At 38.1% G+C, this 26,974-nt stretch overlaps 2 protein-coding genes across 2 annotated transcripts; one reads left to right on the forward strand and one right to left on the reverse strand.

The window, feature by feature from the left end:
• Window positions 1-753: 753 nt before the first annotated feature.
• Window positions 754-1,768, reverse strand: LOC105814331 (olfactory receptor 11H12). The gene has a single exon (XM_012649260.1). It carries the CDS (start codon window positions 1,760-1,762, stop codon window positions 785-787), a length of 978 nt encoding a protein of 325 aa, XP_012504714.1. The 5' UTR covers window positions 1,763-1,768; the 3' UTR covers window positions 754-784.
• Window positions 1,769-12,629: 10,861 nt separating this feature from the next.
• On the forward strand, window positions 12,630-26,890 carry LOC105814307 (olfactory receptor 4Q3). Its single transcript, XM_012649234.1, is given in 3 exon segments — window positions 12,630-12,725; window positions 25,928-26,856; window positions 26,859-26,890. Coding segments are annotated over 2 exon segments (939 nt in total). The 5' UTR covers window positions 12,630-12,725; window positions 25,928-25,949.
• Window positions 26,891-26,974: the final 84 nt, after the last annotated feature.

Below are 26,974 nucleotides of genomic sequence, written 5' to 3' on the forward strand. Positions count from 1 at the left end.
GAACTGATAATTTTTTTAACGTAAGCAATTTATCCCCAAGTACACCATTTCTCTCTCCAATTTTTAGGGGGAGATAGTCCGTCATCTAAAACCCAATTAACTGACTCAAGTTTTTGGTTATCCTTCATTTAGGTAAAAATATTAGGTATCCAGAACACTGCATTTCTGAATATTTTGACTGATATTACTATACATGGAATTAGAATTTGTCTTTTGGGGCTTTGAAAGAGGTGATGTTTAAAGAAAACAATAAATGTTTAGATATCATTAGGCTAGAATATTTTATTGCTTCATAGAAATTTTGGTAAATTGCTTCTAAGGGTTTATTTGTCAGTAATGACCATATCAACAAAATTAATAAAACCAAATATAATAAGAACCACAATCAGAAAATATATATTTTCCTTTTATTTACAACCAAATCAATAAACAAAATGACATAGTTATAATTTTATTGATCCCAGAACTAGAAATTTAAATGACCAAATATAAGAATTTTTATCACAGATAAATCATATGAAAACTATCCAGAAAAAAACCCATATGTATATATTCCTTAGTTAATACACAATCTGAGTGCCAAAGAGAAACCAGACACTTCTATTTATGTATATAATTGGGCAATTTTAATTTTAAGGAGCCCAATAAATGCTTAATTTCACAGGCTGATAGAGTCAATATCATCAGATCCATATTTGTAGATTTAGATAACCGTATAACTCTGATTGCTTTTTGTTATATTATACTGACCTGATCATGGAGGAATCATCTAAGATGCTTTAGATTATGATGGAAGTCCCAAAATTTTCTTCAGGGCTGCTTTTATCTCCTTATTCCGGAGACTGTAGATGAGGGGGTTGAAGAGTGGGGTCACCATAGCATAGAACAAAGTTGCAATTTTCTGTATCCCAGCAGAATGACTGAGTCCTGGGCTCACATACATGACCATCAGAGAGCCATAGAACAGTGATACCACAGCCAAATGAGACCCGCAGGTGGAGAAGGCTTTATGTCTCCCAGTGCCTGAAGGCATATGCAACACAGCTATTAGGACAAGGATATAGGACCCAAGAATAAAGAGGAAGTTACCAAAAATAACTAATGAGCTTAAAGTGTAGCAAAATAGTTGGGTTTTGGGGGCAGAGGCACATGCCAATTCAAACAGTGGCCCTGGGTCGCACACAACATGGTCAATAATGTTTGGACCACAGAAAGGCATCTGAGAGATGAGAACAATGGGGATCAGGAACCACAGAAATCCACAAACCCAGCAGGTAATGACCAGTTTGGTGCAGAGATGCCCGGTCATGATATTAGGGTAGTGCAAGGGACGGCAGATAGCAAGGTACCGATCAAAGGCCATGGCAGCCAAAAGTAAGCATTCAGATGTCCCCAAAGAGAAAAAGAAATAGAACTGGAGGAAACATCCTGCAAAGGAGATGGTTTTTTTCTCTGAGAGGAAGTTGACCAACATCTTGGGGGCTGTAGAGGAGACATACCATATCTCTAGAAAGGAGAAATTCCCCAGGAACATGTACATGGGAGTGTGAAGTCGCTGGTCACACCACAGTGCACAAACAATGGCTCCATTCCCTGCTACAGTCAGAGCATATGTCGTAGTGAACAGTGAGAAGAGGAGGATCCGAATCTTCCACTCACAAGAGAAACCTTGGAGTATAAATTCACTTACAAAAGCAAAGCTGGAATCTGGCTCAGAGATATTCATTGGGTCAGTAACCTGCAAGGTCAAGAGACATATCATTATCAGTTAGGACTAGTAGTTTACATCTTCTTGGTTATATAGTATATTCTGAGTTTTGGGCATAGAATGTAGCTGGTTGCACAAAAACAAACTTTTGCCAGCTAAATCACTCTCTTAATATGTGTCCATAATAGAACCAGGTAAAGTTAAACTCATTTTGTAAGCTTCTTATTTTTGGGCAGAAATGATCTTTGATAGTTTCTGGCTAGCATACAATACAAAGTTAGCACTTAATAAATGTATTAGTTTCTTATCCCAAACCCAACATATAGTGCAATAGACTCAGTAAGGGAAATTTTGATTATGTATATCTTAGTTAAATATATTACTTAAAATTATTTAAATATGCAAAAAATGCACATATTTTACAGTGAATTGGTAGTAATTATTTTAAAGTCATTATCTCTCAATTTCTACTGCTGCTGCTGTTAGCTTGAGTATTATAAGAAAGCAAATCTATAACATTACTTACCAATGTTGACTTTCAATATTGTAAGTTGCAATGTCTTCTGTAGAAAACAGTGGCTTTAAGTTTTTGCTTAACCTTTCACTTTAATTTTGTAGGCTGATATAATCACTATCATATTGATTTAGTTATTATGTACAGAAGTTTCCAAAAGAAGATCTAAGCATGGGACTTTATTTTTATGAAGCTTTTTTTCATAAAATTTTGGGATTGATTTTCCTTATATGTTTGGTAAAATCAAAAATTTCTCCTAAATGCTAGGCGTCAAACACTTTCTTTAGTTACAGGTTAACATCCTTCCTCCCACATTCTTATGAAAAGATGTCAGGGATCTGAGTCACCTGAAAAATTTTTTTTCTTGGCTATGTGCAGGGATGTGAGTCCTAGAAGTCGTGAGGGCTTACATTTTAAGCACAAACACAAAATTTTCAAAAGTAGTTTTTCTTCCTACCTACTCTCCAGACCAGTGCTCTGGGAAGTCTTTTAGTATGATCAGGTGGAAGTTTTATTAATATTTATCTTTTTTAAAAATGCTCTAAACTAGAAGCATTCATAAACCAACATTACAAAATTATCGAATGAAAGGGAATTGACACCGGAGTGTCAAGACCCTCAGCAGTAATCAAAAGCCGAAACTATCATAGTTCTGATATGGGCCAAATCTATAAATGACCTGTTTTATAAAACATTTTCTGCCTCCAGCTAGACAAAGAGTTTTTTTGCTGTACAAAAATAAAGAATGCTCTTTCTTTAGCTCATATTCTCCTGGGACATGGCCTCAATAGCATTAGAAAAGTTCTCTTCCAAGCCAATGAATCTTTAAAAAGTTACTGATTACACATTCTCTGAGGAATCAGGAAAGAGTAATGGCAACTTCTCTAAGGCACCATCATTTACAAAGAATCCACATTCTGGGATGTGGACTCCAAGAAACTTCCAGAGGACATAGTCTGAGGGAAAAAAGACACAATGTGTCACCAAAGTTTAGAAACATTTCCAATGTCACTGCGCATATTTTAAGGCAGTGGGCCCCAACCTTTTTGGCATCAGGGACCAGTTTCACGGAAGACAATTTTTCCACGGACCTGGGTCTGGGGAAGAATGGAGAGTTATGGGGAGTGGCTGTAAATATAGATGAAGCTTCATTCACTCACCCCCGCTTCCCTCCTGCTGTGTAAACCAGTTCCTAAGAGGCCACAGCCCGGTACTAGTCTACAGCCTTGGAGTTGGGGGCCATAGTTTTAGGGGATACAGAGCCTAATGAGGAAAATGTTGAGATATAGACATTTTAGGATATTGAATAAAAATTTATAGTATTTAGAAATAACTTTAGAAAGATAGCTTGGCAGAATTCTTTGGATGTGAGTGGAAGGTGCAAGAAGTATCAACATTTAAGTTAATTGACAGAAATACTACAGAGAGAGGAACATGTGACTTCTCAATTAATATGAGAAAAGTATTTACTTTTAGTGATTAGCGTTCCTTCCATTTTTACTTTATGACATTCAGGGGCCTACATAGTATGACTAAAACACTCTGGTGGGAGTGAATGCTCACATCAAGTAGTGTAAAATAGTTGAGGACATCAGCAATGTGTGCTCTAGGAACACTGGTCTCTACCCCAGACTACTTGAACATCTAAAAGCAAACTTCTCACTTTGAAAGACTAAGGAGGAAAAAGATTATTCAGACCTTTATTACCTCTTAGTTGTTCTACTTTAGTCCTCAGAAAATCCTAAAACGTAGCCTTGGTCTTGTCATTTGCCTGTTCAAAAGAGTTTCCCAGCTGAGTCCAGTAGACGGACAGACTCATGAGGGATAATATATGCCTCTGGTTTCCTATATCACTAAGATTTTGTTGGTTTACTATTATAGTCACAGACAACCAAAACAGATTGGGATGGGGACATCTGAGTTGACTTAGATGTAACTGAGAATCTTGAATCTCTGTTATTCAGCCTCCCTTTCTATGGGATGAAACATGATCCCATGTCTGAAGGTAGTGACTTTTCTTTACTTCTTGATTTAAAGAACAAACTCCTTTGTCTTTGAGAACCACTCTGTTTACTTCTTTTTGTTCTAAGATTATCATATTGGGTGATCATTCTGTTTCTTCCTTAAAACGTTTGGTATTCCACCTGGTAATACAGATTCAGTTTTCCCTTTTCAAATAGAGGAAACATAAAATCTTAATTTCAGTTGTTTAATCTCCGGTTCAACCAAAGCTTCCGGAATCCTGCCATCATGTCATCTGAAAAATAACAGAAAACAAAGAGGTGCTGGCTAAGATTACTCTCATAGAATTTCCAAGCAAATATTTCCTGGACATTCTCCTGGAGGACCAAGGAAACAAGCATGTGGGTTTTGTAAAAGAATGACATATTATCACATGTACTTTTCTTTTCTATAATCTAAAATATATTTAGAGAAAAATAGTCAAGGTCACAGCCCTGTTTTGAGAGAATATTTACAACAAAGTGAACATTGAATCAGGACAGTGAAGGGACTCCCACATGTGTATGATTAACATTTCTGAAACAATCTTAGGTATCGAAGATTTGGATTCTGGTGTTGCATTGACACAGGTTGGTCCTCACACAAATCCTCTTTAGCTGTTACGCAAAAAGGAGCAGAGTGCCAGGAAACTCTCCCTTCCTTTTATTATGCATCCTTTTCTGGCCACATCTTGATCCTGGAGGCCACCCCTCAGGAGCAGCAGGGACAATCACAGTGCATCATTCAATCCTCCAGCCTGTTTTACTTTCAGTGGTGAACTCAGAGGTGAAAGGACCTCCCTGAATCCACTGTTGAGACTGCTACCAAGTCATGTCCCCTCTGGTTTATTGCCAACCTGGTCGCTCCAGGCTGGCTCTAGATTTTAGAAAACAGCCTCAGAGTGCATGTCACTGCTTGCTTCAAGGAATCCTGGAGCTCCCCTTTCCTCATATGTGCTTGTTCAAGTGACAGGAAGATTCATTTGAACAAATCCCAAATCCCGAGTTCCTTCCCAATCGTTCACTAGCGGCAACCTCTCTGCCTCCTCGTACTCTTCAGATGTGGTGGTTTAACAATTGGTCACCTTGACTACACTTATGGGCCACCCAGGAGGGGGACCCATGCTCACTGGAATGGTCCAGCGACCTTCACACTTCAGTGTGTAAGGATCAGCTGGGGTCTCATTTAGCACTCAAGTTCTTGAACTTGCTTTCCCCACAAATCTATCCCATGCCAGGCTACATGCCAGAGATTTTACAGGAAAAATGTGAGGGAGGCATTATCCTTTTCGGTGATAGAACAGAAATTCACAGAGGTTAAGAGATTATATTTGGCTTAAATTCCACTTGATATATCTTTCAAGAGATTAGGATAACAACAGTAAAAATTATATCTAATCTGAACATGACTTCTAGTAGTTATTAAATGTTTTTTCTTCGCTCTAGTCAACAATACGTCATTTTTGTTTTGAGGACTTGTTTCTTAATTAATCTTGTAACTAAAGCATTCTACTTGATAAACAGCCTAATTTAATGAAAAAGTATTTGAACTTTAGACTCTGGAGAGACAAAATTAATTAATCTTTGACCTCAAGGAGCTCACAGTGCATCAAGCCACTCTAGTAGGACAAAAATCCTAGGAAATCTTTCGCAGCAAAAATCCCACCCAAGGGCTGAACTTCAGGCCCTTTTCATATTGCTAATTAAGTAAATATGCTGTTATTCTATGCTGATAGTGATGAGCAGGCTTGGGTGAGCTGACTTCTATGGGGAGGGGGGAGGAAGATGTGTTTCTGAACTTTCCTTCTTCAGTTAGGCACTCTGTGATTCCTTCATTTCCTTCCTCTCTTCTCCAAGCCCTGTGCATGTGGGCTCAGAGCCGCCAGGTGGCAGGATAATCCTCATCACTCAGTCAAACTGACAGGCCCTGGGCTTTTAAGTGCACACTCAGTCTGCCCATGGACCACACACTGATGCTGGGAGAGCTTTAGACTAAATATTCAGAGTTGCATACTTAGATCACGAGGTTCCTTCTTTCACACCCCCGGCTCCCACTCCTATTCATCTTTCAGTGTTAAGTCAAGGACACTCCAAGTTACACTTTGTAGGAGCCCCTGGAGTATTTGAAGTTTCATGCTATAATTCAAAACCATTTCATCCTCACCTCAGTGGTATGTTGCAGAGAATATATTTTGAGTTTCTGCCATTTTAATGGCCATCTAGCTTCCTTCATAAGAAATTTTTGGTATTACAGTAGTGTGTAAGCTTCAAAATCAGTCCCAAATCTTTTACTTCAATAATGTGTAAGCTTCAAAATCAGTCCCAAATCTTTTACTTTTAGACTAATATGTTAAGTAGCTCAGAAACCATTCTTCTGTGAAACCACATCTCTCTAAGAAGATGTTTGAAAGTCAGTGATTCTGAAAAAGTAATTTTCCCCAAAGGTTTCAACACATTTCTCCGCTATAAGTTTAGATATTGTATGTTTTTACTATTATTCTTCACCTTTTCCTGCATTTGTCTTTCTTCTTTCTTACCCTCTTCTCTGTGATCTCACCTAAGAATCGTTGGCATGGCAACAGAGGCTTTGTGACATCTCCAGCAAGCTCATTGTGTTCTCCTCAGGAAGCTTCGGGAGGGTAACATTCTGGGAAGGCTTGTACCACGTGGCCTGAATGTGCCGGGGTAACCCCTCGCTCATCCATTGCCAGGTAAGGCAAAATACTTTGGCGCAGTGGCAAGTAAACAAACACAGCAAACCCTTGTTTGGGAACCAAGAAGTCATTAATTATTAGTAGCTAAGCTAAGAGCTCCTGAGGGAGACTAGGTCCTGATCGGGTCTCTGGGTTTGCCCACTGGACAGAAACTAGCACCCAAAAGAGTTGGGATGAAGTGGCCCACATGCAGTGGGCCCGAGGCCCCCAGATCCTGCTTTTAGGTACAAACAGGTTTGGAAGCATCCAGGCTTGGTGGTGGGTCCCTCTGTGAGCAGCACAGTTCAGGACACCTGCACTTTTCTCTCTGCCTTCCCCGAGTGATGTGTGTGGCTCTTAGCCTTTCGTGTTCCCTTCCATAATCGGGAGGAGGCAGTGAAGAGACTCACTGCACATACCCTGTCATTTAACACTGATCTGAGAGTGATAACTCACAGTCTTGGAAGTTAGGTTTAACTTTCACCACTCTCCCGCGGATCTCTCTCAATATATTGTACCAAATTGTAACTAATTTGCAATGAGAATGAATTGAAGACATATGTATTTGAGACGTTTTAGAGAGTCTCACTGACTTTTGAGGTAACGTTTTGTATCTTAGGTGTTCTCAAGTCAGAGTGTTGAGTCCTTAAATACTCATATGCTTAGTAGGGTAAAATTTTGCTACATTAAGGTGATTGCTCAGGCTTAGTGGATGGGGGCAGGCCTCTTCCTTGTGGAGTTTTATGCTGAGCAACTCTTGAGTCCCATCCTCCACCACAGCTCTCTGCATTGTCACTTCCCTCCTGCCCCTTCCTTGTGTAGGCTTCAGAGCCACGATTTTTGAACTCTTTTTGTTTTTTGAGATTGTCAGTGGCATAAAGGTCCTTGCTAACATTGCAGAAAGGATTTTCTGGACGCACATGCAACTAAGCAATAATGGAAAGTTTGTGGAGCAAAAGCGGACAGGCTTAGCAAAGGTTGTGTAGAAGTGAAATTGGGCTCTCAGGAAAGGGAGTGGACAGGCTCGGAAACAGCAACTGTGCCCAACTGTGACAGTTGCTGTTTTTACTTGTGGAGGTCAAAGAAGGCTGGGTGTTCGGTGTTCATTCTGTCCAACCTCCATTCTTACTCATAGTTCCCCTGTTTTCCCCACAAGGAGGGGGCATCAAAACCACAATGTTAATTGATTATAATTGTGATGTAAGGGGGGGAAGGTCACTTTGTACCTTCCCAGCAATGCTGGGAAATTAATGGCTCCCTTCATCTCCTCAGATCTGTTCGTTCAGGAGCTGTTTGTTGGAGCCACTGAATAACTTTTCCCTTCCTTCTTCCCTTGCTCTTACCTAACTGCGACCCTAACAAGATCTCTCTGAAGGTTAACTTCTTTTAACAAATGTTTCCTGTTGATATCATACAAAACATAACTACAAGTTTGTAGAAAAATGTGAGAAATCATATGAGGAAAAAGAACATAATGATGTAAACATTTAAAGTTTTCCCTTTCATCTATATTTACATTTATGGTTGGACTCATATTTGTAGTTAAGTATAAAATTAACTACACAAGTTTATATTATTTATATTTTAATATTGAGAACTGATCAGTTAATTTAACAACAATAATTGATTGCCAATGTTCCAGGGACTGCTCTAAATGCTCATAAATGCAGCAGTTCACAAAATGAATAAAAATCCCTGACATGTGGAACTTGTATTCTAATGGGGGAAGGCAGGTGACTAATAAATAAGTGAGCTATATAGTATCCTCGGGGTTCATGAGTGAAGGTGGAGAAAAATAACTAAGTGTAGGTCAATAAGGAGTGTGTGTAGCAGATGGCGGGGCTGCAACATTTCCACAGCATTATTAAGGTTTAAACGACAAATAAAACCTATATATATTTACATGAGAAGAGACAGTTCACAGAACTAGCATTATTTTACTTTCTTTTTTAAATTTTTTCATTTATTTATTTTTATTTCAGCATATTTTGGGGGTACAAATATTTAGGTTATTGTAATCTTTGCCTTTGCCTTTGCCCTGCCCGAGTCAGAGCTTCAAGCATGTCCATCCCCAAGACGGTGCGCACCGCACCCATTAGGTGTGAATATATCCATCCCCTCCTCCCCACTCCCACCTGCCCACCACCTGATGAATATTACTACTATATGTGCATGTAAGTGTTGATCAGTTAACACCAATTTGATGGTGAGTACAAGTGGTGCTTGTTTTTCCATTCTTGCAATACTTCACTTAGTAGAATGGGTTCCAGCTCTATCCACAATAATATAAGAGGTTCCATACCACCATTGTTTTTTGTGGCTGAGTATATTTTACTTTCTCTCTTTACAGAAGCATTCTGGGGCTCAAGCTGTCATTTAAAGCACTTACAATTTTCATAGGAGGCTACTCTGACTTGGGCCTTTTTCCAGGAAAGCCAGGCTACTTTCTGTGGGATCGCTGTCCAGCATGTGAGGCTAACTTGGCACTAGTTCAATATGTGCTTACTTTATAATGGGTGATTTCATCTGGCGTTTTATTGCTCTATATTTAAAAACCTGTATATATTTATAGTATTCAAGGTGATATTTTTATGGATGTATGATTTGTGAGATAATTAAATCAAGCTAAATAACATGTTCATCTACCTCAGGTACTTGTCATTTTACCGTGAGAACATTTACTATCTACTCTTTTAGCAAGTTTCATGTATACTGTTGGCCCTCTGTATCCATGAGATGCACATCTGGCCATTTGACCAACTGCAGATAGAAAATATTTGGGAAAAAAAGAAAAGAATAAAACACCCCCAAAATTATAAAAATAAAAAAACATACAATATAACAACTATTTTTATAGCATTTATATTGTATTAGATATTGTAAGTTCTCTAGAGATGACTAAAAGTATAAGGGGGGATGTAGCTAGGTTATGTGCCAATAATATGCCATTTTATTGATATACTAGGGACTTGAACATCCCCTGATTTTGGCATCATCAGGGAAGTCCTGGTACCGATCCCCCCTGATACAAAGAGACAACTATGCAATACGTTATTATTAACTATCGTCCCCATGCTGCACAATAAGTCTCCAAAACTTATTCTTCCTGTCTAACTGGAACTCTGGACCCTTTGATCATTATCTCACTATTCCCCGGGTTGTCAGTTTCGATAGCATAGTCAGGGAAGGCCTCAATGACAAGGTGATATTTGGGCAAAGACTTGCAGGAAGTGTAGGGTTAAGAAATATAAATATCTGGGGAAAGGGAGTTCCAGGCAGAGGAGACAGCATGTGTAGGTCCCATGAGGCAGGAGTGTGCCTGGCATGTTTAAGAAATAGCAAGGAGGCCACATCTCTTCCTCTCCAATATCTTAATATTTACATATGGCTTCCTCCCCTACCACGCCCCTCAAATGGCCATTGCATAAGTCACCAATAGCATTCATGTCCCTATGCCTTATGGACTTCCTTTTTGTTCCAATTTGTATCTATTTCTTCTCAGCAGAATCCAGCACTGCTGTTCACTTCTTGCAACATTCTTTTCCTTTGGCTTCAATGACAACTCTATTCTGGTTTCTCTCCTAATATCCCAGAAAATTCTCATCTTTCTGGCTACAGCTTTTCTATTCAATACGTAGGCTCGTTTTCCTCTATTTGGCCATTAAACGCTGATAGTCTGCAAGGCTCGGTTCCAGGCCTTAATCTCTTTCTGTGCTATATTATCTCCTAGGTCATTTCACTCATCCTTTCCACCTGGGTCTTCAGTGCTTCCATTCTGGAAGATTCTTGGTAACAGGCACTGAGTTGAGAAACAAAGATCTGCATACTTTGTGCTTATTCTCATAGGCCCATGTATAGGCCTCCATCTCAAACTTCCTTAAATCTGATTTTCTTGTCGTTTTTTTTTAGAGGGAAAGGGATTTGCTCAAATCAGTGAACCTTTTGGAACAGTTGTTAGTCTACACGTATCCTTATCTAGCATAGCAAGCAATTTCTCCCAATATACAAAGTGGACAACTAAGTGGATTGCTCCCAAACCACTGGTTTATGAGGATTTCCTCCACCACCACATTCTATGGCCACCCCTGAGAGGGACTAAGGCGCAGCAGTAGTCAACTTTGTCCTTGCACAAGTGTATATTCAGACAACCCACCTGTGAACCAAACCTGAGGTTCTTTCCTCCTTTGTCAGCTGGTTGTATGAAACTTACTTCTCACCAGGAAGCCGTAGTTAGGAACTGAGGAAGAGATGTTGGAACAATGAAGGTACATCTGTGTCTTATGGAAATGCTTTTTAAAGATTCAAATAGTTTGCAATTCTTTGTATCAAGTGACAGCAAGCTTAATATGAGATAGAATTTAAGGTGCCTGAGAAAAGTTTGCTTAATAATGAACTTGAAGATAATTACACATGTAGATAGGCACTCTGCATATTTGTAACAATTGACATCATATTTTATTAAGAATCATTAATTCTTATCCCTTTTTTTCTCATAGGATTATGAAAGATGAATGAAACAGGCATGGACAGGTGAAATGCAGTGTTAAATTTATCGATACTTTAAATATTTGAACCTACCATTGAAGTCAGTTTAGATGAAGTTCTAACTTGTTTATATTTTCTTCCTATATAAAATAGCTTTCAGGCAATTGTTTAGCTATTTAATTAACATTTCTCATGAGAGGTATAATAAAACAACCACTTTTCCCCTCCAGAGCTTACATAAAATCCTGCCTTTCAAATCCAGAAACTATTCTCAACCCAGGTTCTTTATGATATGAAACCTAATTGCACCTGCACCTCACTTCGTGGAGTAAATAGCCATGAAGACTACAAATTAAAACTCTGTAAATTACGTTTTATATTATGATCCCTTTTCACTACGCTTTTGAGTATCATGTTTGAAAAAAATGGCCACAGAACAAAACAAAAATCATAATTGTAACTCTGCTAATCAAATATTTATGAAAATAATGTTAAGCATGCTACGGCGGTACTAAAGTAAGTCGCGCAGTCTTAACACTGAACAATTATGGTGCCAGAAGCTGTGTTTAAACTACATTTACCACAAAGCCAGTTATGCCCTGAGTAATGCTTAGGTTTTTCTATTTAGATCTTATTTGTACAGTATTTCAGTTAACTAATACACTTTTAATTCCTAATTCTTGTGTACTCTGAAAAATCATTTATTATCTAGCTAAAGCTATTAGTCTATTTCCATAAAGTAAAGACAACCTACTACAATCTGGCAAGGTAGACATCTTAAAACCCGAATCTTCTGTTTCAGTCAATATCTCCTAGTGGAGAATTATTGGATTTCAGTGTTAATCACCAGAGCAGTCTATGATCTCTGTTATATGTGTATTAGTTGTTTCAGATCAGTAATACAAAGCAGACTTCAGTCTTCTTTTTTTAAAAACTTGAATTACATATAGAGGGTCCAATTGGCTTAGACATAAAATTTTACTTACTTGCTATCAGCTTCAACACAAAATATAATTAATTCACTGTTGAAACATTCTCCTTAAATAAGACTACAGTATTGTATCTTGTGGTGAGTGGTGTTTAAGATGAAAATGAGTCCTCGTTATATTACTTTCTTAATAAAACTTAAGGAATTTGTAGACAAATATTTCACTCACACCTTATTCAGGTAACTTGCATTTGGGGGGTGGAATTTGTCTTTCATTTATAGTTTATGAACACCTTGACTGGTCTTGAAGACTTTCCTCAGAGCATCCTTCATCTCCTTGTTCCTGAGGCTGTATATTAGGGGATTGCACAAAGGTGTTATCACAGAATAAAACAATGTAATGATTTTTTGCATTTTCGCTGGGTGTCCTGATCCAGGACTCACATACATCACCATAATAGAGCCATAAAACAGGGTGACAACTGCCAAATGAGAAGCACAAGTGGAGAAAGCCTTTCGTTTGCCAGCCTCTGAGGGCATCCGTAGTACGGTCAGAATCACCAGAGCGTAGGAACAGAGGATGAAGAGAAAGGTGCCAATCATGAAGATACGATTCAAAGTGGAGTAAACGAGCTGGGTGGTGGTGTCTTCAGAACAGGACAGCATCATTAATGGGGCAGGATCACACACAAAATGGTTGATGATATTTGGGCCACAGTAGGGCAACTGTGAAATGAGAACCACTGGAGTTAGGAAGATGATGAAGCCACTTGACCATCCAAAGATGAGGAGGCCAGTGCACAGCTCTCTGGTCATGATGCGTGGATAATGCAGAGGGCGGCAGATGGCAAGGCACCTGTCAAAGGCCATGATGCAAAGGTAGAAGCCCTCATCATACCCAAAAGAAAAGAAGAAGTAGAACTGTGCAAAACAACTCACAAATGAGATGGACTTGCTTGTGGAGAGGAAGTTGGCCAACATTTGAGGGACAGTTGTGGTGACATAACATATTTCCAGGAGAGAAAAATTTCCCAAAAGGATGTACATGGGAGTGTGAAGGCGCTGATCCCACCACACAGCACAGGCAATGGCTGCGTTCCCCATGAGGGTGAGAGTGTAGACTACCGAGAAGAGCCCGAGGTAGAGCAGCTGCATTTTGGGGCTTGCAGGAAAGCCCATGAGAATAAAGTAGCTGACAGAGTTGGTAGTTTCCCTGCTGGACACGTTCATTAGTCTGGAAGACATGGAGATGGCAGAAGTTACAGAAACACAAAATGAAATGGAGCATGCTGGTTCTTCGTGAAAACACCAGAATTCCTTATCATGTCTTTTATAAAGTAGGAAAGAATTAGACTTTTGTTGAAACAACAAACTGTGAATTTCATGACTCAACTCTTGAACAGATGATATTATTTTAATAAGTCACAACAATATAATGCAGGGCAAATGTGAATTGAGGGCAAATTTTTACCTTGTTAAAATCACTAGACTCAATATTAGGAGTGAAAACTTCTGGGATTCTGATAAATTATGTATTTCAATTAGTCTACCCTTTCTACTGCTAATTTGCGTTGTTGATACGTTACGCTCTTTGTCACCCTCTTTTAATAGTACTATGAATACTTGATTCTTTATAATTTATAAGATTGATATAAAAATAAACTACTAAATCAAGGTATTTCAGAAGACTATTCTCAGTGTAGTGCCATGCCAGGGCATAAGTTAAAGTTTATTTTCACTTTCATCTACTATAGATTACTTATGGTGTTTTAAAGTGGTAATAAAAAAGACCTCTGTCACTCAATGATATATATTACCTTTTCTTTTACTTCATGTATCTATACCAATGTTTAGTATAAAAAATGCATATTTTCTTTTTTAGGCAGCCAGATGCCCTATACACGACGAGGAAGAGTGCCATACTTTGGCCTCTAAATTGTTCTGGCTAAATATTTTGATACAGTACCCAGTGAATATATGAACTAGATATGCCTATTACACCAACTGACCTTAGGAAGAGCAGCTGGTCTTAGTGACTGTGGCCCAGGTCAATGTGCCTGTATCTGTTAGTCATTGTCAAGTTGGCTGTAGAAAAAAATGAAATGCAGATAGAATTTATAATTTTATGAGGGTTTCTACATTCCTTTATTCATTGCTTTTTTCCCCATGTTTCTTTTTCTCCCTTTCAGACAGACTCTGCCATCCTTTTACATCTCACTGTGACGGCCCACTGAGGCCTTTCCCATCTAGACCAATCTGAAACGTGGAACTTTCTCCTCTCTGTCTGGTTACTTCTGGCCCAAGCAACAACAATGATAAAAACAAGAAAAACTCATTTAAGCTGAATATTTTTGTTACTTAAGGCAGTAATCCATATACTACCAAGGCTTATTAATCTAATGGAATTGAAAATCAACATGTGGGTTTGGGAGAGAGTATCTCTGAGAAGAGTGATCTGTCATATTTGTTCTACTCACCACATAACAAAAATCATCAAAATGCATCTTCTCCAGCAATTCATCAGGTAATATATGTCTTTACTTGAAATTGTAAGCCTCTTCATATATATCACTTAATCATCTTTTAAAGAGATATGAAAACTAAGTCAAAAATATCCTCCAGAACTCAGGGAAGTGGGAAGAATGTTTATATTTTTGGGCTTTATTCTTTGTCAGCATTTCACTCTGAGATATATTTTTAGTTTTCTCAAAGACAAGAAGAAAAGATTTTCTATTAAATTATTTTTGCAAAAAATGGAGCAGGTATGGCTCCCATGATATGCACTTCCCACTCACTCCTTGAATGAATGCTGAGAAGGTCAGAGACAGGAGATAAAATATTATTCCATGGAGCAAAGGGTATGGGAGGGACTTCCAAGGAATTGTATGATCCTGTTCATAATCTCTCACGGGTTGCAAAGAGTGAACCATAAAATATTTTTTCCTCCTTCAAAGCACATGTTTATAGTCCAAATGAAAGCTCAGATGAAGTTATTATATATGTCTATTTACTTGCATCATAGCCTTTTGGGATTTGGAGCTCTCTCTTGATGATTTGATAGTACTTGTTCAAAAGAGGATATCATTTTTGAATTTTCACTTACAATCAAAGACCAGTTATTACTATTCCTCAAAGAATAATGAACATGTAGAAATATTAATAGATTCTATTTTTTCTGTCTTCTCTTGTGTCCAGGTATTGTCAAAGCTTCCTGGGGAATAATTATGTAGCAAAAGGAATTGTCATAATAGCTACAGTAGGAAGCTTTACCCTAAAGCTCCCTGTATCTGTTTTGAAGAAAAAGAAATCATTCTCTGTTCATCAAGTATCTGTGACTGTAGAGTTGTTAGAGATATTTGAGATGAATTTTATGTAGAGCACAAAGCATTTCCCATTCAAGAAATTTAACTGGCATTTAGTTGTTCCCCAAATATTTATTGAATGCCTACTATGTGCCAAAACACTATTCCAGATCTTGAGGATATTGTACAAAACAACTCCAAAGCTCCTGCCTTCAAAGTATTGGAAGATGAAAATAGCATAAATAGGATAATTAAAAGTAATTTTTACATTAAAAATAATATGGATAAAAATGAAGCACAGAGTGGGGAGAGAATGTTAGAACAGGGGAATAATGATTTTAAATAGAGTAATAGGAAAGACTCACAGAGAATGTGACAATTAAGCAATGTCTTAAAATGAGAGAACAAACTTTATGTCTATCCGGGGGAATTGCATTCTAGGCAAAACAGTCAGTCAGTCTTAGGAACCAGATGCAGAAGAAAGCAGAACATGATGGAGAAACAGCAAGGAGGCCAATGTGGCTATAGCAGTGTAAGCAAAGGGGAAAGTAGTAGGACATGGAGGCACAGAGCTACTGGGGTGAGGGCAGATCATTTAGGGTCCTGTAGGCCATTGTAAGACTTTGGCTTGCATTGTAAGAAAGGGTCAGTGGAAGTATTTGAGCAGAGAATAAAATGATCTGCTTTATTTTTTGTTATGAAAACATCGTACCTAAAAATATACATATTATGAGATTGAATTATTAAAAGTGCATACAACCATTTAACCACTACCCGGTAGAAGAAATAGAACATTACCTAGCCTCCCAGAAGCCTCATAGTGACCCTTCCAATGACTACTTCTGTCTCCAAAGTAACCACTGTCCTTACTTCTAATACCATCCATCTGCCTGTGTTTGAAATATAGATAAATGAAATCATGCAGCATGTTTTGTGTTTAATAACTTTTACTCATAATTATACTTGTGAATATTTATCTGTGGCTTTTCATATAACTGAAGTTCAATTATTTTCATTGCTGTATAACATTCCTTTGAATGAATATACATACCACAGGTATCCATCCTATTGTTGGTGGGACATTTGGGTTGTTTCAAGTCTTTGGCTGTCAGGAATGATGCTGCTATGAATAGTATTATATGTATCTTTTGGTGTGTGCTTGCAAGAATTTATGTTTTATAAATGTGAATTGCTAGATCCTATGGAATGCATATGTTCATCTTTAGCAGATAACTCAAGTCCATCCCACCTGGGACATGGATTTCTGGCACTAGAGTCGTTCTAGAGGCTCTGTCTGTGGGTATCCAACTGGTGTCAGGCTGAGTGGTTCTGTCCATTGCTGGGTTTTACTATGACGGGCTGGGTACTGGGTTCCGAGGCATAGTCCTATGCTTACTTCCCTCTCCCTCCTCCAGGTGGCCAATGTCTATGTGCTGCTGCCCTGCCTGGGCTTGAGGGAGGGGTGACACAGGTCATGGAAAACTATCCGTTAAACCTTCTTTAATGTGTCTTTTCTCATTACTATGCTAAAACCAGGTACTGTTATCTCTTGCCTGTTTTCTTATCTTTTATGAAGGTTTTTGTGCTTGGATAGTTGTTCAAATTGATGTTCCTGTTGGGGGATAATGGCTGGAGAATCTAACTATGCTATCTTGTTCTGCCATTCCCATTTTCCAGAAGTTTTAATGTCTTATCTTTCACATTTGAGGTAGGCAATCCTTCTGAAATTCATTTCTTTGTATAGTGTCAGGTTTTATTTTTCCACATGAAAACCCATTTGACCTAGCACATTTTTTCTTTAATTAAAAACCCTTTCATTTCACCACTGTTATGCAGTCCTATTTTTATCATAAATTAAATGTTCATATATGCATGCATCAGTTTTTGATTCTTTAATTCCATCTATCTTTTTGTACCTATTACACCACTAGCACATTCTCCTAAATTATTATAGTTTTGTGATAAGTCTTGATATTCAGTAATGTAAATCCTCCCACAATATTTCTCTTCAAAACCTTTTGGATAGTCTTGGCCCTTTGCATTTTCATATACATTTAGAATTCCCTTGTCAATTTGCACAAAAGTTATTATTGGACTTTTTTTTATTGTACCATTTAAATTTTTTTTAAATATCAGCATATTAGAGGGATACAAATGTTTAGGTTACGTATATTGCCTTAGCCCCACCCAAGTCATAGCTTCAAGCATGTCCATCTCCCAGATGGTGTGCACCGCACTCATTAGGTGTGTATATGCCCATCCCCTCCTCCCTCCTCCCATCTGCCTGAAACCCAATGAATGTTATTACTATATGTGCACTTAAGTGTTGATCAGTTAATACCAATTTGATGGTGAGTACATATGGTTCTTGTTTTTCCATTCGTGTGATATTTCACTTAGTAGAATGGGTTCTAGCTGTCTCCAGGATAATACAAGAGGTGCTAGATCACCATCGTTTTTTGTGGCTGAGTAGAACTCCATGGTGTACATATACCACATTTTATTAATCCACTCATGTATTGATGGGCACTTGGGTTGTTTCTACATCTTTGCAATTATGAATTGTGCTGCTATAAGCATTCTAGTGCAGATATCTTTTTTATAGAATGTCTTTTGTTGTTTTGGGTAGATGCCCAGTAATGGGATTGCTGGATCAAATGGTAGTTCCACCTGTATCTCTTTGAGGTATCTCCATATTACTTTCCACAGAGGTTGTGCTAGTTTGCGTCCCACCAGCAGTGTATGAGTGTTCCTTTCTCTCTGCATCTACGCTAACAATTATTGTTTTGGGACTTTTTGATAAAGACCATTCTTACTGGAGATAAGTGATATATCATTGTGGTTTTCATTTGCATTTCCCTGATGATTAGAGATGTTGAACATTTTTTCATGTTTCTTGGCCATTAGTCTATCTTCTTTTGAAAAGTTTCTGTTCATGTCCTTTGCCCACTTTTTGATAGAGTTGTTTGATTTTTGTCTTGCTGATTTTCCTGAGTTCTCTATAGATTCTAGTTATCAGCCCTTTATTGGATGTGTAACATGAGAATATTTTCTCCCATTCTTTAGGTTGTCTGTTTGCTCTCATGATAGTTTCCTTGGCTATGCAGAAGCTTTTTAATTTGATCAGGTCTCATTTATTTATTTTTGTTGTTGCTATGATTGCCTTTGGGATCTTCTTTATAAATTCTTTGCCTAGGCCAATGTCTATAAGAGTTTTTCCAACATTTTCTTCTAGAATTCTTACAGTTTCATACCTTAGGTTTAAGTCTGTTATCCACTGTAAATTGATTTTTGTTAGAGGTGAAAGATGCAGATCTTGTTTCAGTCTTCTACATGTGACTGTCTAATTTTTAAAGTACCATTTATTGAATAAGGATTATTTTCCCCAGTGTATGTTTTTGTCTGATTTATCAGAGATTAGATGGCTATTCATATAGCCTGTTTTTGAGCTCACTATTTCTTTTTTCTGCTTGATCAATTCTTCTGTTGAGAGACTCTGATGCATTTTTCGGTTTGTCAATTGAATTTTTCAGCTCCAGAATTTCTGCTTGATTTTTTTCCATTATTTCTATATCTTTATTAAGTTCTCTGATAGAATTATGAATTACTTCTCTGTGTTATCTTGAAGTTCATTGAGCTTCCTCAAGACAGCTATTTAAAATTCTCTCTCTGAGAGGTTACATATCTCCATCACTCCAGGATTGGTCACTGGTGCCTTACTTTGTTTTGTGAAGTCTTGTTTTCCTGGATGTTCTTGATGTTTGTGGACATTCCTCAATGTCTGGGCATTGAAGAGTTAGGCATTTCTTCTAATCTTTGCAGTCTGGGCTTGTTTGAATCTGTCCTTCTTGAGAGACCTTTCCAAGAATTCAAAGGGCATTGATCGTGTTTTGACCTAATTCTGTTGTCACTGCACCTTTTCAGCACTAGGGGGAACCCTAAGCTTCGGAATGCTGCAACTCTTGCAGACTCCTAGATAGGCAGCCTTGGTGGATTGGGAAAGGTAAAGGGATAATTACTTGCATCACCAGAAAGAGTCTCTCTTTGCACTGGGCTGCCTGGAGCTGGAGAAGGTGCAACACAACCACTCCCATGGCCAACACAGCTGGCACCACAGTAGGTCATACTAGAAGTTTGGCAGATCAACACAGTACTGGGGTTCACACAAGGCCCATGGCCACTACTGCCTGGCTGCTGTTGATGTTTGTTCAAAGCCCAAGGCCACTTTAGTCAGCAGGTGGTGAATACTGCCAGTACAGGGCCCATCCCATCAGAGAAGTAGATTCTGTTCTGGCCCACGGTGAGTCTCAAAATGCTGTCTAGGAGCAGGGGCTGGGAATCAGGGGCTTCTAAAATCTGTCTGGTGCTTTATTTTACTGTGTCTGATCTGGTACTCAAGTTGCAAGAGAAAGCCCTTTGTTATCTTCTCTCTCCTTCCTCCAAGTAGAAGGAATCTCTCTTTGAGCTGCACTGCCTGGATTTGGGGCAGGGGTGATGCAAGCACTCCTGTGGCCACTACAGCTGGTGTCTCACTCGGCCACACCCCAACTTCACTCCTCTGAGACCAGTTCAGCACTAGAGCTTGCCCAAGGACTGCTGCCCTTGTGGCTTGACTGCCATTCAGATTCATTCAGAGCCCCGTGCCACTTTAGTCAGCCAGTGGTGAAGCTGGCTAGGACTTGGGTTCCGCCCACTAGGGCAAAGGATTCCCCTCCAGTCAGGGCTGTTTTAAATGTTCGCTTTGTGGGCACTGGCAGAATTCTTCCCTCTGTTGTGTGACAGGGCAGCAGTGAATTCCAGTGCAAAATCTCACACTCAATCTCTCTTCTACACTGTCTGGGGTTGGCAGGGGGGTAGTATAGGCAATACAAGACTGTTTTTTCTATCTCTTCAATGCCTCTTTCCTTATTATTATGTATAAACCAGGTATTGCTTATCTGATTTTTTGGTTCTTATGAAGGTGCTTTCTTGCTTAGATAGTTGTTCCATTTGGTATTCCTGTGGGGAGATGATCTCTGGAGATTTCTATTTGGCCATCAAACAAAAATGAAAATACAAAATACCAAAATTTATGGAACGCAGAAAAAGCAGTCCTAAGAGGAAATATTATAGCAATAAGCACCTACATCAAAAAAGAAGAAAGATTACAAATAAAAAACATTATGACTCAAGGAAATAGAAAAAGAAGCACAAACTAAGACCAATTTTAGCAAAAGGAAAAAATAATAAAGAAAAAAGCAGAAATAAATGAAATACAGATAAGAAAAACAATAAAAGGATCAATGAAACTAAGAGTTGGTTATTTTAAAAGATAAAAATCAACAAACTTTTGGCTAGGCTAACCAAGATAAGAAAAGACTCAAATAAATAAAATCAGAAATGATAGAAGAGATATTATACAGAAATACAAAAGATTATAAGAGACTATTACAAGCAAGTACATGCCAAAAAAACTGAATAACCTAGAAGAAATGGATAAATTCCTGGACATATGCGATCCACCAAGACTGAATCATGAAGAAATAGAAAATCTGAAGAGACCATTACCAAGACAGGAGATTTAAACAGTAATGACAACTCTCCTATTAAGAGACCAGAGCCTAATGGCTTTACTGCTGAATTCTATGAAATATTTAAAGAAGACCAAGGCATGGAGAATGGGTGGCATATGTAGTGCCAAATTCATCAATCAAAGTAAGTAGCAGGGATGGGCTGTGTTATGCAACAGGTCTGACTGTTTAGAACCTACAAGGGCTCAAGGTCAGCTTTCCAGCAAGAACTGAGATTCAAGACAACAGCAGCCAAGGGAATCCCAGGGCTCATTAGGCTAAGCAATGTTGTAAGAACCATAAAAACCTCAGATACATCCAGAGCCCTAGGGACAGGAGATTTTTCTAATTCATTCAGCCATCTCTTAATGAGGGCTTGGCTTATAAGGAAGCAGGTAAGGCATAGACTGGGCAATGGCAATGGTCATCTAAGGATTGCCCATTTTGCTGGCCCGAGGCTGATGAGGGACTGGTGGGATGAATGACAGGATAACCTATTCTTCCTTAAAACCACACAGCTCCTGATAAGCAATGATGTAAGTTTCTCAGATTTGTTTATTCCAAGCTCCACTCACTTCCCTGTCCGTCTTTCTGACTCTGATGCTATTTTTAGGCTTACTATTATTCTTACTCTTTTTCTCTATATACTCTGATATTCATTACTTTTAAATTTAAGAGATCATTTGAGCTTTGTTGTTCTAGGTTTATACTTAGAAACATTTACAGAATGATAAAATTACTATTGCATCAAGGAATTTGAGGGCTAGTGATATCTTGGAAAGTAGTTACAAGGTTTGAATAAGATAGGACCAACTTCATGTAACTGAAGGCAATATTGCCGTTAGACTACTTAATTCTACTATAGTCCCCACTAGATTCTATTTCCCATTTCTTTAATTATCTCAGTTACTTTGTGCTGAATCTTCTTTACTTCCCCCAAATGCACTGTAAAATGCAATGTTTCAAACAAGGCCAAAAATGCTTAGAGCAGAAAGATTATGCCCTTCTCGTTAGGAAATACCATTGTGGGTACCATCTCCAACTAATGGTGTCCATTTCTTGGTATTCAGGAGAAATTTAAAAATGCATCAAATACCTTCAAAAGGAGTCCACATAGCACTTAAACTCCAGCTAGAAAATAACTTCTTATTGTTGGCAAATTTGTACCTTTAATAATGTATTTATTCCCACATAGACAAAAATAAGCAAACAAAATAGCAAAATATAGCCTATTGTTTTCTAAAAGCACATGTCCCATGAGGAAAACTTTATTTCTTTTTTTGATATTTCCCTTGTATACCTGCTTGGTTCCCTGTTTAGGAAGACTGAAGACTGGCTGCTCACCTGTCCATAAGTAGCCTTTGATTACTTAAGGAGCTTGTTATTTGTCCTTTTCCCTCCATGCTGTAAGACCCTTCTTTAAAGACTTTTATTTTTCATTAAGCATTCTCAATTTCTTTGGCTCATTTTGTGCAATTAAAACATTTTTATTGACTTTTGCAAATTCTTAGGTTATTCTTAGGATATGAAACAGGAAATGCTTCACAGGGCCTGATTTTACTGCTAATGGGGTAATGGAGCTGGCATTTTTGAATGTTGCTTCCCAGGCTCCTGAAGGGGTTTGGCAAGGGAAATTATATTGTGCTGGGAGGTGGTTTTTGGGGGTGGATATTACTTCCTGCTGCTGGGTATAGCGCTCTTTTCATTCTTCACTGAATAGTCACAGGCCAAGTTTCTTACTGTGATCAAAGTCTTCAGAAACATAAAAGCTGAGAGATGCCTCTACAAAACATAGCAATTTTATTAATACTGAAAGTAAAATTTCCATATTGGTTGATATTATGTTTTAATATTACCTGAAGGCAGAAAATTTATTGAGTCACAAAAAATATCCAAAAATAACCAGAATCCAACCCCTCCCTTGATTACAAGTCGAATGACTAGGAATACAATGTTGCCTATTTTTGTCTTAAGTAAATGTAAAGATTTTGATATCACTATTAGTCAAGATCTTATTACAGTAATTACCTAGAAAATGTCCAAAATATTTATAGTACTGAAACTCCCTAAATTAAATATTACTTTAAAGAAGTAGGGCTTATAAACTAGGGTTTAAAAATGGTTTGTAGTAATTTGGGCTATAATATATTCCACCTGCTCTTATTTAATCTACCCTTCTGATTCTTTTGATTTTAATCTTGTCTGTTTTAATGCAAGCTTATCTTTCTCTGCATTTGTTCTGTAGAAATAGCAAGTGTACAATATACCCTTCATATAATTTTTCTTTATGTTAGGAGATAATCATATTTTTTCTCAGCCATATTCTAAGACTAAATTACAGCAATGATTTGGACTACACTTTCCCATTTTTTTTTTTCTGGTTTCTAGAAACTTCTTTTCATTTTTTTTTTTTATAATTTTGGTTGCTCTTTCTCAGGCTCTTTCCAGTTTTCCCAAGATTATGTTTCAAATTAAATCCAGAATTTTAGTAAGAGCTTGACCCCTGTTAATTAGACATTTTAGATAACTGAAAAGAACATCAGAATGGCATTTTCTCATGGAAATTTGCCATAGTTGGTGTATCCAAGGAAGATTGGAAAATTTCCAATATAGCAGAGCTCAAGTAGGGCTGTACATATATTGGCAAATGGTTTCCTAGTTCGTATTTTTTGCTTTATTTTCCAACTGATTCTAGAAAGTGAGGTAGTTCCTTCCAACGATTATGAGATTATAGAAGTGGATGCACCTGTGCATCTGGCTGTATAGGCAGGTGAAGAGGATGGTCACAAACATGGTGTGATAGAGGCATCCAAAAGCTGCTTGAGCCCCAAATCTCTCCCACCTGAATATCTTGAAAGAATGTCCTACAGAAAGGTTTTATGTCACTAAGGGTTTTTCTTTTTAGAATTCAGGTACTTTGCATTGTCTATGTAAATCCCTGACACCTAGTATGAATAATTTTATCAGATAACTTTCTCTGAATGACTTGAGAGAACAAAGTGCAGCAACATAGAACAGGCAATGTGGGACAGAAAAATATAAATCTTGTCTTCATATTTTGCCTAGAGCTGATTCTAGGCAGAAAATACTCTAGACAGGGAGGTATACACTAATTCTTAACCACTTCAATGGAAGAAATGTATCAATGTTCCCTGATTTTTAACAGTAATCCAAGGTGCTCCTACCCAATGTGGGGATGAGTGTGAGTGTAGAACAGGAAAATGGGTAAAACAGTACTTTAGCAAATCCTTTATTTTCTTATGTGCACTTACGGTTGTCGAAAAGTCCAGAAACAGCACAATTCTGATTTCCCCGATTATCCTCTCTTATAATGGGTCATAGTGGGCTTTGGTACATGCCTCAGTTATATGGGTCATGGCCTTGGGTCTCTCCTCTTGGTTATTGGTGCCTTCTAGTCACTGTCCTTCTCATGCTGAGGCTGATGCATATGTAAACTCAAAGGTTAAAATTTCACTTCTTCTTACACAATCTTTACAAACTTCCCAATCTCTGTGACCTGGGCTAATCATTAAAGACAAAGAATATGAGCTTTTTTTCTAATCCTTCCTAAATGATTTAAGTTTCCTAATATAACATATACGTAATAACTATTTACCTTCGTACAACATAGCAATTCATTGTTTACAAAACAGTCTCCTTTCAATTTGATAAATTATTGAGCTTCTGCTATACAGTAAGCATTGTGGTATGGATATAAACACGAATAAGAAATATTTCCTTATCTTGAGGGACTTAGTCATCTTTTTGTGGTGCTCTTTGGCATATTACATTTGATTCTCAAAGCAGCCTGGGGAAATGTTATTATCACTGTATTAGATTGAATAACCAAAGAATAAAACTCAGAGATTTTTAAGATTATTAAGATTATTCTCTTGCCTGAGATTACTCCATTGCTAAGTGGCAGAGCTAGGCATTGGATCTAGATACTTCATTACAGATCTTTTGTCCTTAGAGGATGTTATTCTGTCTATTTTTTAAAAATGGAATGATTAGAATGCTCTAATCTCCTCATTGTCTTTAGATCACTCCTAGTTTATTGTGAATGCAATTTAAAAAATTTAGTATTCAAGAAGTGCTAGATCACCATTTTTTGTGGCTGAGTAGAACTCCATGGCCATATACCACATTGTATTAATCCACTCATGTATTGATGGGCCCATTCTATTAAGTATCACAAGAATGGAAAAACAAGCACCACATATACTTACCATCAAATTTGTATTTACTGATTAACACTTAAGTGCACATATAATAGTAATATTCATCAGGTGTTGGGCAGATGGGGGGGAGGAGGGAATGGGTATACTCACACCTAATGCGTACAGTGCACACTGTCTGGGGGATGGACACGCTTGAAGCTCTGACTCAGGTGGGGCAAAGGCAATATATGTAACCTAAACATTTGTACCCCTGTAATATGCTGAAAGAAAAAGAAAACAATAATAAGTGTTAATTATATCTCAAAAAAATCTAGTATTACAGGAATAAAGAGTTGGAAGAAAAAAAAATGTTCTTGTTCTATCAGTATTAGGGTGTACTACCTATGCTACCTCAAAGAACTTGCTTAAATTACTTTTATTCTGCAATACGATTCTATAAACCCTGGACCCATAATGTGATAATTCACACATATATATTTGGATATATATATTACATTTAACGTGTATATATTTGTCTTTTTCCTAACTTAAATCTTTCTTGTTCCAATTTAATTTTTCTTTCTCTAGCTCAGTTGATATTCTTGGCTTGATGAAAAAAGAAAATAATTCTAAGGTGACAGAATTTGTTCTTCTGGGCCTATCATCCTCCTGGGAGCTGCAGCTCTTTTTCTTCTTAATATTTTTGTTGTTTTACATTGCCGTTGTCCTGGGAAACCTCTCAATTGTGATAACAGTGCAAGCTGATGCCAGTCTGCTCCAGTCTCCTATGTACTATTTTTTGGGCCATCTCTCCTTTATTGACCTATGCTTGAGTTGTGTGACTGTGCCTAAGATGTTACGGGATTTCCTACAGCAGGGCAAGACCATCTCTTTTTCGGGATGCCTAGCCCAGATCTACTTCCTCCACTTTCTAGGAGCCAGTGAGATGTTTCTGCTGACAGTCATGGCCTATGACAGGTATGTCGCCATATGTAACCCTTTGCACTACCTGACAGTCATGAACCACCAGCTATGCCTTCAGTTGGTTTTTGCCTGCTGGTGTGGGGGTTTCATCCACTCTATTACACAGGTTATACTGGTCATCCAGCTGCCCTTCTGTGGCCCCAACGAACTGGACAACTTCTACTGTGACGTCCCACAGGTCATCAAGCTGGCCTGCATGGACACCTACGTGGTAGAAGTGCTGATGGTCGCCAACAGTGGCCTGCTGTCTCTTGTCTGCTTCTTGATCTTGATATTCTCTTATGCTATCATCCTGATCACCCTGAGAACTCGCCTCCACCAGGGCCAGAGCAAGGCCCTCTCTACCTGTGCCTCCCACCTGATGGTGGTCAGCCTGATCTTTGTGCCATGTGTATTCATCTACTTGAAGCCTTTCTGCAGCTTCTCTGTGGATAAGATATTCTCTGTGTTTTACACAGTGATCACACCTATGTTGAATCCTCTCATCTATACACTCAGGAATGCTGATATGAAGACAGCTATGAAGAAGCAGAGAAAAAAGCATGTGGCATTCTGTTGCTTTGTTAAAGAATGAGCAGGAAGAGGTGATTCAGAAAACATACTTTCTTGGGACACTCTTATCCTGTACAGGAGCACATGTGTGAAAACCAT

This window comes from Propithecus coquereli, unplaced genomic scaffold (genome assembly GCF_000956105.1).
Source record: "Propithecus coquereli isolate 6110/MARCELLA unplaced genomic scaffold, Pcoq_1.0 Scaffold3, whole genome shotgun sequence".
Lineage (NCBI taxonomy): Eukaryota > Metazoa > Chordata > Mammalia > Primates > Indriidae > Propithecus > Propithecus coquereli.